General features: G+C 40.8%; 2 protein-coding genes across 2 annotated transcripts; one reads left to right on the plus strand and one right to left on the minus strand.

The window, feature by feature from the left end:
- Positions 1-1655: 1655 nt before the first annotated feature.
- Positions 1656-3208, minus strand: LOC128731680 (E3 ubiquitin-protein ligase RING1). Its single transcript, XM_053824812.1, has 3 exons — positions 2140-3208; positions 1859-2031; positions 1656-1786 (listed from the first exon to the last, which is right to left on the minus strand). The coding sequence occupies exons 1-3, from the start codon at positions 3206-3208 to the stop codon at positions 1742-1744; spliced, it is 1287 nt and encodes a 428-aa protein (XP_053680787.1). The 3' UTR covers positions 1656-1741.
- A 3685-nt stretch (positions 3209-6893) lies between these two features.
- LOC128731977 (vacuolar protein sorting-associated protein 72 homolog) lies at positions 6894-8272 on the plus strand. Its single transcript, XM_053825140.1, has 4 exons — positions 6894-7027; positions 7095-7522; positions 7588-7771; positions 7834-8272. Exons 1-4 carry the CDS (start codon positions 6894-6896, stop codon positions 8270-8272), a joined length of 1185 nt encoding a protein of 394 aa, XP_053681115.1.
- Positions 8273-10292: the final 2020 nt, after the last annotated feature.

The following is a 10292-nucleotide window of genomic DNA, read 5'->3' on the forward strand; positions in this document are numbered from 1 at the left end:
GAAATGCGGTCAACGCTTCCAAGAATGGCGTTTTGGGATGATTTGCGAGGATTAGCCGATTGTGGTGCTCCACCGGCAGCATTCCCGTGCCATCCAAAATTGCGCTCCCGTCCCGTGGCGCTCCCGACCGTCTCCTGGTGGCTCTCGTGGCCACAGAACGGGTCACGTGTGTGTGTGTGTGTGAGAGAGAGAGAGAGAGAGGTGCGCGAAAGCGAGAGGCCGGTCAGTGGCAACCGCACAAGAAGGTGGCGCACGTGGTGGTGGCGAGAGAAAGCGAGAGGACGCAAATAATCGAACATAAAGAAACTTTCACGTCGATGCTCGAGCCGTCATCCATCGACGCTGGGCATAAGGGCTGTTTTCTTTGCCCTATGCATCCCCCCCCCCCACCCCAGGTGGGAGGATTCTCGCCGGTGAAGGCGTGATCGCAGTGAGTTCTGTTTTGCGCTAACCGATCACGCTTGTTTGTCGACGATTGCGTACTTTCGAGCCCACGCAAAGGCACAAAAGATTGATCGGTTCGAGCAGGGAGTGCGATCCATCTTGCGCGTCTCGAACGCGATCGATGTGCGCAAAAAGAAGAAGAAAAAAAAGAAGCGAAAAGGTCAAACGCTGGCGCAGGAACCTCAGGATGACTTTTCCTTTTCGGAGCTTTCGAGCGCGAGGGACAATGTGCCCCAATCATTGAGTAGTGTTTGCGCGCGTGAGGATCGCAACTTCAGCACACATATGCACGTTCGACGGCACAAGCGGGTCAAGCCCCCTGACCGGGCCAACCGGTCCTGTCGCTGGAAATCATCCCATCCGGCAGTGACACAAACCGAAGATGTCGGCTCGTATTCGACGTGTTGTTTTGTTTGATCACCGATTTTGCGAGTCTCGGGGTCAAACGGCAACGCTGGGCAAGATATGGGCAAGAAAAGAAAGCGCATTTTGCAACAACCGCATGCACGGTGTTGTTGCACCAAAGCACGTTTGCTCCTTCAGTGTGTAGCAAAATTGGGTGCAATCGGCAACCAGCCTGCCCTAGAAAGCGTACGAATGAAAGTCAAAATATATCAGTCAATGTCAGCGAGTCAACGACACCCCTTTCCCAGGATGCATCTTTGCGCACCGGGTAGCATGCATGTTTTTGTATGCACCCGCACCATGCACCGTGCATAATGTGCCCTACGCTGCGTGTCACTGAATAATGCATAGGTGCGACGACTGGCAAAACTTAAATGCAACGCCATCCGGCAGTAGGGACGGTAAATTGGCAGAGAAAGCAAAACTTATAGTAGAGAAAAAACCTACAAAAGTGGTGCAAAGCTTGCTTGCTGCCTGGTGTAGGGGGGGGGGGGGATATATTTGAATGAATTTATTTTCAAACCGTCGGCAATTGAATTTCATCTAAGAAGCTCTACGGCTTTCTCACGCCCCTTCGTTAGTTGGTTTTAAGTGTCAGAAAATGTAATGAGCAGTAGCTGTTTTTTTCCCACAACATTTGGACATCGGCAGCTTTCGCTATCGGCTGTATAAAACTACTTTAAGCTGATTTGAATTGTTTTCTTCGTGATTTTTGCAAACGACGCTAACGAAATCGCTAGCACAGAGTCCGCTCGTCTTTATTTTCGTTCTAATTTATTTGTATCCTAATCTTAACTCTATGCATTATTCGAATCATAGACGTTCTGCTTATTCACTAGTTAGAAGTTAAGTGGCTTTGAATTAATTTCTTGTGCTACTTCCGGGCTGTGTCCTAGGACTTCTTCCAGGAGTAATACATCTCCAGTGGCTTGTTGACCTGTGATACAATGAAGAGAAATAATTATTCAGTAAGTCATGCGCAGTACAATCACGCTTCCACAACAGTTACCTTCCAGAATTTCTCGTTCACTTGCTGCAGCGTTTGATTGCCGCTAAGCACGACCAGCTGGCTGGGTTGTTGGGCTATGTAAATACAGAAATTCAGCAATCGGTACGATTCGGGAAGTGCGGGATCTAGATCCAAAGTCAAGCGCATGGCCAGATATTTGCTTAGATGATCAACTGCAAATGAAGGTGCAAGAAAACGTAAAACGTTATAAAATGTGTTCTGTCTACCACCGCAATTCAGCCGTGCTAATGCACCAGGGTCAGTTTAGGTCCATAACTTACTTGTAGCGTTCGACGTCGTTTTTATGTAGCGAATCGAATTTTCCTTTAGCGCCTTCAGCAGCGGATTATCGCCGGCCATTTCCGTGGGATGCGGCTTAAATACCAGTTCAATTTCATCACTACCATGCTCCGAGTTTCCTTCCCCCTCCGTGTCTAAGTTGGAATCGTTCTCCTCCGTCCGCATGTCCATTTCACTGTTGCTTTCCGATTCTTCCGACCGTTCGGAGGTAAGCACTGAACGGGCTCGCTTAGCTTTGCTCGCCGAACTGATATTCGACGGCACGGGTGACGGAGTACTGCGAACCGATGGAGGATTCGAGGATTGACGCATCTGTTCCCCGCTGACCGATGATCCTCCGCTCATGGCTCCACCGCCACCGGTAGCGTTACCAGCAGCAGCAGCACCACCACCACCAGATCCACCTGTCGCATTGTTAACTGACCCAGCAGAGCTGCCGCTACTTGTTGTTCCGCCCGCATTGGACTGGTTATCTTTGGCCGGCTCACTGTTTCCATTGGTGACGTTTGCAGATGGCACCGCAGACGAGGCATTCGAAATGGAAGATGCGCCAGCGTTCGAGGGAGGCCCTTCGTTTTCTCCCTTCTGCTTTCTGTTTGGTCGATTTTGCGATTGCAGTTTTATTCCTTCGTTGATCGAATGCACCAACGCCTGTTGCGAATGGCTTTGGTTGAACTTGGCCAACACTCGTTCCTGATGTGCCTCGTACTCGTCTCGGCTGGGGTAAATTTTTGATATGAGCAGATCGAAGTTGGGGTCTGGCCGTAGAGAGCGTTTTGATACTAGCTTTTTGCGGCACGTCGGACACTCCTTGTTTCCCGATCGCAGTGCCGTAATAATGCAGTCCGAGCAAAATCGGTGTAGGCACTCTTTTGTGGTCATCGTTTTCTTCAGCATGTCCAGGCAAATCGGGCACATCAACTCGCTATGCAGGCTACGGGGCGACACGGCTATTTCCGTATTGTCCGTAATGGCTTCCTGCGGTGTGCGGTGCAACTCGTAGAGGGATAAATCCCACGTCTTGTTTTGCATAGGCTCAACCGAAGCCATTTTGAATACGCTTTCTTAATTGAATTTTCTGTGTACAACTATATCCTCTATCAACAATTTTACAGGAACGATTCACGAAATGGCATCAAAACAGAACTTTTCCAACTAAGGTCCATATATACGGGACAATAGCTGCCAAAAACGAAAACAAATTTACCCAAAGTCTATACAGATGACATACACTAGTTTTTTTTGAATGCTGTTCAAAACCCAGCCAACAAAATTTCAACTGTCAGACGATTTCAAGATATCAAGAACACTTGATAGCTATGGCTTTCCAGGCGGTGCTGCGATGCTGAAGATTTCTGTGAAATTTATCTTGTATTTATCTTGCTCAAGTGTGTTACAAACGGTTGACCCGGCTGTAACTCTTCTATTCTGGGTTTGTGATAAACTTTTGGCTTTCTTATCGCTCTTTCGTATTCCCTATTTGTATTTCAATTATGTCCTTGCGAATAATACACTGTTTTAAATATTCTCAAATTATGCTATTATGAATTATACTTGTTATTAAAATACATAACATAATAATTTAATCTCTAGCTGCTAACTGAAACATTCAAAAAATAGAATCCAAGAGCACAGATCTGTAGCTGCTAACTGAAGCATTCAACAAACAGAATCAAAGAAATGAACCTAATGGTCAAAACAATATGGCAACACATTTGTTATCGACATATTGTCTACTCCTATGTTTGTTAGTTATTGCTCAGATGTTAAACTCTTAACTGTTATAAAAAATATGCTACTGTCTTATAAATAGCACGAAGAACATATTTGAAGAACGAAGAACATACATATAGTCCCACAACGGAATATAGAAGAGTACAGCCGATGAACTTAGTAAGTAGCAAAAGTAGAAAATCATTTCCTTGTTTTCGTAAGTTTAGTCTGGCAAATGTCTTTGCTAAACTAGAAGCCGGCCGGAATATATTTCGGAATATATCCCGTTCGATTTCCCACGATCTGTATGTATGTGATCATGCGCGCAACGCCTGCACAAATTACTTAAAAAATTTTTTTTTTCAGAACCGTTCAAAAAAAAATTTACGGTGCTTTGTAATTGCTTTCCTATGTCTTAGCTGTGAAGATCCAGGGAAAGGTTTGGCTTGAACCCACAAAAACGGTCTTGTAGGTACATATTGTTGCATGCTGCCTTGAGTGAAGTTTTGTGCCTAGGCATGGTTTTCTAAAAAAAATGGATAAACGAATATGCATTTTGTGAATTCATGTGCCTGCCGAAACGTGACTGCCAGTTGGCTGGCATCAAATGTCGGATACAAGCTAGCTACAAGCACCTAATCTAAAGGGCTTCTCCTTGTTGTTATTGTTATTTATTTAAGAACGGCCTGGCCGTATTTTGAATCATAATTTGTGAGCTGAAAGGCATTTCCTCCCTTCTCATGGCACCAATGAAAAGGCTTCTCCTGATAACAATACAATATGTTGCTGGGTATTATCGGTGGAATGCTCTAAAAACGGAGGAAGTAAACTGTGCAAAATCCTCGCTGCCATTACGTCGGGGTCACATCAAATCTGGCTGGTTCGACAATAATTGTAGACAACGTAAAACGCGTGAAATCATTTCATATTTAAACATAGATGAAACCATGTGACCATGATTTTTGCATTACTCAACTCAAACAGAGCAATAAGGCATAGATTTTAAATAGCAGTATCTATGTGTTATCAAATATTTATTACATGAATATCATGGTTCATATTTACTACAACGTATCTTAAATTATTGGAATATCCCCCAACATGAGTGGTGAAAAAAATGTACACAAATTTCTTTAAGTGATAGAAATCCTTAAAAAAGACAGGTCGCAACGGTTGTTGCGAAACTCAAGAAGAATAATGAATGATTTTTTTGTCTTACGATTGAACTAAGCATTTATGATTACAGCAACTATATCATCAGTTCGAAGTGATAAAAGCTATTGAAAACAACACCAAAATTGAACGATTGGCATCCCACATAGAAAAATGTCCCAAGTAAGTCATCTTAAATGAATTCAACTTTTATGACGAAGCCTATATGACGATGTTTGATTTCTTGCAGCAATGTTTTAAATGCACTTGTGGGTGCGACAACTACACAAAAGAACAATTGGAGAAAATTGTCAAATCATTTGATAAAGTGGACGAATTTAGGCAAAACCAAAAAGCTGTTGAAATCTTCGAAGAATTCCTGAAAGAGCGCCGTAGCCCGAATGCATTAAAATATTTGTTTATGATTAAAGAAGCATATAAATACATAGATACCCCGAATGAGTTGAATGCCGACAATAGTGACAATCCAGATAGTTTTTTAAATAGATTGGATCGTGATACTCGTACACGTTTACGAAATAACTCAGGGGACACCAAAGAAACACTGCAGGGTATAATCGATAAAAATAGCGTTCTTTTGAAGGAAACCGTTGAATTTAAAAACTGCCAGAAAAAAGTAGTGGAAATGTATAAAAGAAAATAAGTATGTACTGAAAACATTTATTTCCTACTTAAAACAGTGTCGAGACTTAAATTAGGATTTTCCAAGCTCATACGTTTTTTATTGTATGTTTCAACCCGTGTGTTTCAAGATTTATCATAAGAATAGATTCTTTTCCATACGAATATTTACCTATATTTGTTATATTCTTAGACAAATTTTGCTTTAGTTTCGGTTAAATTTCAAATACCAAATATTAAATATTACAATTGATTCCCTTTTACATGGAAACAGCTTTTTTATATTTTAATATTTAATTTAATTTAATTATTAATTTTACTATCGTATAGGGTATCGCAACGATAATAACAATTGGACACTCAAACAACATTTTCTTAACTTTTGCACATAATTTGGCAAGATGGAAGTTTCTTATATGATCAAAAGAGCAACCATAATTACAAATTCGTCTAGGAAGAAAACCGATATTAGTGTTGCGTAGCTAGATCGAATTAATAAGTCACTATACGTATTTTATGTTAATTTGATTTGCTTTGCCTAGTTCTTGCTTGCGCAAATCAGTAAACCAGTAAAGTTGAATTCGTCTTTCGTTCGTTGAACAATAAAACATTTGCTAGAAAATGTGCGTGATGTCCAATTTATTGTTCTATTGAAATGAAATGAACGATATATTCCAGTTTACATCGGGCGGCGCGATGCATATATTAAAATTCAACGAAGCCCTATGGATCTTTACGCACTACAAGCGTTACAAGGCTAGAGATGCAATCACACCACCATTTGCTAGGAAATTGTTTCAAACATTGGACTAAAATCATGTTGGGGGAATCAATAGCCACAGTCTACGTCCGCACAGTAATTATAATGGTAATAAATCGGTTTAATTTGCTACATCAAATATTCTGGTTATGAGAAGTGGAAAATTTACAGAAGTATCTGCAGCTCGTTTGGAATCCCGACCAAGAACGCTAAATTTATGTTAAAATGTACTTAAAATAATTTTAAAAATTTAATTCATCGCAAAATTTAAATTTTTTTAAAATATTTTTATCAAATATAAAATGTTTAGCAAATATGACCCAACCTGGCATGCTAACATCAAGAATAAACTGTCAAAGGACAATTCAGTATGTCTACCTTTAGCTAGGATAGATTGTTTACTTCCATGGAAAAAAACACAATTTTCATCAATTAAAAAGTGAAATATATTCGTTAAGAGCCTGAGCAATGGCCGCTAAACGTGAACGTCGATCAAATGCCGGACGGCGCATGGCAACATTGCTGAATGAAGAGGAGGAGGATGAATTTTACAAAACTTCTTATGGAGGCTTCAGCGAGACAGCAGATGATGGCGACTATATGTAAAAGGCAACCGTTATAGGGTCCAAATGAATCTATAAAAACACACATTTTTTTTCTGTATTTTAGTCAAAAGAATGACGACGATGAAGATGTTGTCGACTCCGACTTCAGTATTGATGAAAACGATGAACCGATTTCTGATGTGGAAGAAGAACCGGCCAAAGGCAAACGTCGCCGTATGGGAACGGTTACGAAAGCCTACCGGGAAACAGCCGTTAAAAAGCCAACTCTCAAAGCAAAAGAACCTAAGCCGAAAACGGAACGTCAGTCCACGTTGCGGAAGCGTGCAAAGTTTACGGTGATCGATTCGGGTCGAAAATCGTTCCGAAAATCAACCGCTGCAAAAACAGCGGCGACACAAGTCCGCTTGAAGCAGCGATTCGAAGCTGAACGCAAACGAACTCGTGTCATACGCACCGAAGCATATATTCCCACCCAAGAAGAACTGCTTGAAGAAGCGGAAATCACAGAGCGAGAAAATTTAAAATCACTTGGTAGGAATTTCGGTTCGGTGTCGGTGTCTAAACATTATTCGAGTCAAATAACTTATATTTTGCAGAACGTTTTCGAAGGATGGAGTTAGAAAAGCAAAAAATAAGGCCTACGAAACGTAAATCCACTGGACCGACGATACGTTATCTGTCAACTGCTATGCCCATAATTGAGGAAGTAACAGATGGCAACACCGACGATGGTCAATTCAACAGGATTGACCCAAAAGAGGGCGAAGTCGGCGATAAAGCGTATGCTTACAATGCTCTAAATGTCTATTGTTTTATTCTATTGATCGCAATTTTTTTTTCAGACGAACTGTTAAACGTAATAAAAAGAAAACGACAATATTGGAAGTTACGGGCCAGTATGAGAGGACTTTTATAACCTTTGAGAACGACATCGACAACAAGGTTTTCGGATCTTACTTTCCTAAAGCGGACTGCGGCCGTAGGCATCGGCAAATTTGTGCCGTAACTCGATTGCCGGCTCGCTATTACGATCCAGTGACGCAGCTACCCTACCGCAACATGCAAGCGTTCAAAATACTGCGCGAGGCGTATTATCAACAATTGGAGGAGCGAGGAAACTTGGATAACCCTGAAGTAGCCCGGTGGCTCGAATGGCGCAAGAAAATGAAGGAATACCGAGTGACGGCTCTCAAAACTAGACAAGCTGTTGCTACCACAAGCGATAAATCCACAACGGGTGCTGTAAAATCAAGTACCAATGTTGGTGGTGCAGCAAAATAATTTGTAACAATAAAACGTAGTCAGTAATAAAATGAAGGCAAAAACGTTTAGGCTAAACTAGTATTTATTTGCGTGTGATTCGGAGCCAGACGGATCCTCCGCGGCGGATGATTTTAAAAAGCTACAGCAATGCAACTATCACATTCACATCAGACTATCGTCCTATGTTCTATTGGATATCCCAAGCATTTGTTATGGTATCGATTGGGTACGGTTTTTTTTTATTTTGCTCTATGTGTAACGGACTAGCTATTAAACTATCTACCTATTAATCAACGACATCAACGGCAACAGGTTACATGCTTATACATGGTTGGTTACCCATTCATGGTTACGCTTGTAAACAATTAAAATGCATTTGGCATTTTATTCCAGTAGTTTGTGATTAAATATATGGTTTAACATAAAACAGACTCCCGGTGTTCGCTGTTCTACAATGGTGAGATGCAAACAGAGACACACACAACACCTGACATTACTGCTTGTTTGATAACTATTTGTTTGCAATTGCACTACTTTAAAACACGTGTACTACATAGGAATAGTACTTTAATAGAATTTTCTTCAAATTCGAAATTCAAATTAGCCTGGCTTAGCTGAAACGATTCTCACGATCGTTGTGCAATTACTGTTACCTTTGGACTGTGGTTGAAAAACGTTCCAGCGATCAGTTCTTGACATTTAAGTGTATTTATCGTGTTTTCGCTGTTGGGAATTTGTTACTAACAGTCGTTTGAATTGTTTTGAGTTTAAAAATACCTACTCTTAGACTAGCTTCGTAGATCGTGGAAGCAGTAGCCAGCATAGTTTGGAGTACGATTAACTAAGCGTCGAATACAAACAAGCCCTTAAATATGAAAAACTCATTCATTAACCGTTAAACACGATCATGTTGTATCACGTGTCCGCTGTGTCTGTTATCTAAATTGGACGGAAAATTAGTCAATGAATTGGATTTTAATTTGAAAAAGGAGTTCAACTAGCAGCAATGAATAATAAAAATACTGGCAAAAGTTTTTTTGTAATTTCTAGTAAAAATGTCTTCTGTATGATTAGATATTATAAAATAAATATGTTGACATACTGTTGCAAGATAATTGTAGCCCCAAGCTATACCGTCTGTCCACATATTCGAGCATAGTCCGGTACGATAAAGTTTTCGTATTGATTGTTTGTTATCATTCATGTTAACGTGTCTTCGCCTTCTTCACTGCCTTTTAGTAATATATCCACTGTAAAACAATTTAAAATCTACCAACCATGAATAACTTGAAATCGACCAACGCGCGAACAACAAAATACACTCTCATAGAAAAAATCTCTTCAAACAACTAATCAGTATATCTATGTGTACATGTATATAAGTCGCTTTTACAAAAAAAACATCAAACACTCCTCTAAACGATGCATTCGGCTTGCTCGGAAGATGGCCAGCTCGGTTGCCCAAACAACCGATACTACTGCCATTCCAACGTATCTAATGCCGCAGCTATCGTCAACTATAAATGGATGCCCTACACTACATCTGCCGGTTTGGCGAATATTTGATTCCAAAAAAGTATCTCGTTATCGTCAGTAACGGTAAAAATGCGGTCAGTTGCATCGTGACCGAAATGTGCCGTGGTGGGATATGTATGATTGCCGATGAACCATACTCTGTTTGGCTGCTGGATGCACTACTATTGTTACGTTTGCCTTGTTAAAATCTAACCGACTAGAAAAACGTGAACATCGTCTATCTTCAAACGTGTTGTAAAATATAACTAAAAGTAAAACTTGCGTGATACTTTGGTGGATACGGTTGCACTTGAAGTTTTTTTTTGTTTCTGTTATCATTTCCGTTACATTCGTTTCTTTAAAATACTGTCGGAGTAAGACCAACTCTAACGATTAACACGCACCACGATCGTGTGGTTCATCGATCATTGTTGCGCCTTGAAGCACAACAGCAAAGTAGTAAGAGGGCGCGCGGTACATTAAGATAATATAATACTGGTGCTTTGGAGAGTTTTGCCACGCA

This window comes from Anopheles nili, chromosome 2, assembly GCF_943737925.1.
Source record: "Anopheles nili chromosome 2, idAnoNiliSN_F5_01, whole genome shotgun sequence".
NCBI lineage: Eukaryota > Metazoa > Arthropoda > Insecta > Diptera > Culicidae > Anopheles > Anopheles nili.

Coding starts and splice junctions, on each gene's coding strand:
- LOC128731680 (XM_053824812.1), bottom strand. CDS start 3,208: ATGGCTTCGGTTGAGCCTATGCAAAACAAGACGTGGGATTTATCCCTC. Junction 2,032..2,139: donor AACGACGTCGAACGCTACAA/GTAAGTTATGGA, acceptor CTTCATTTGCAG/TTGATCATCTAAGCAAATAT. Junction 1,787..1,858: donor TGAACGAGAAATTCTGGAAG/GTAACTGTTGTG, acceptor ATTGTATCACAG/GTCAACAAGCCACTGGAGAT.
- LOC128731977 (XM_053825140.1), top strand. CDS start 6,894: ATGGCCGCTAAACGTGAACGTCGATCAAATGCCGGACGGCGCATGGCA. Junction 7,523..7,587: donor AGAAAATTTAAAATCACTTG/GTAGGAATTTCG, acceptor TATATTTTGCAG/AACGTTTTCGAAGGATGGAG. Junction 7,772..7,833: donor GGCGAAGTCGGCGATAAAGC/GTATGCTTACAA, acceptor TTTTTTTTTCAG/ACGAACTGTTAAACGTAATA.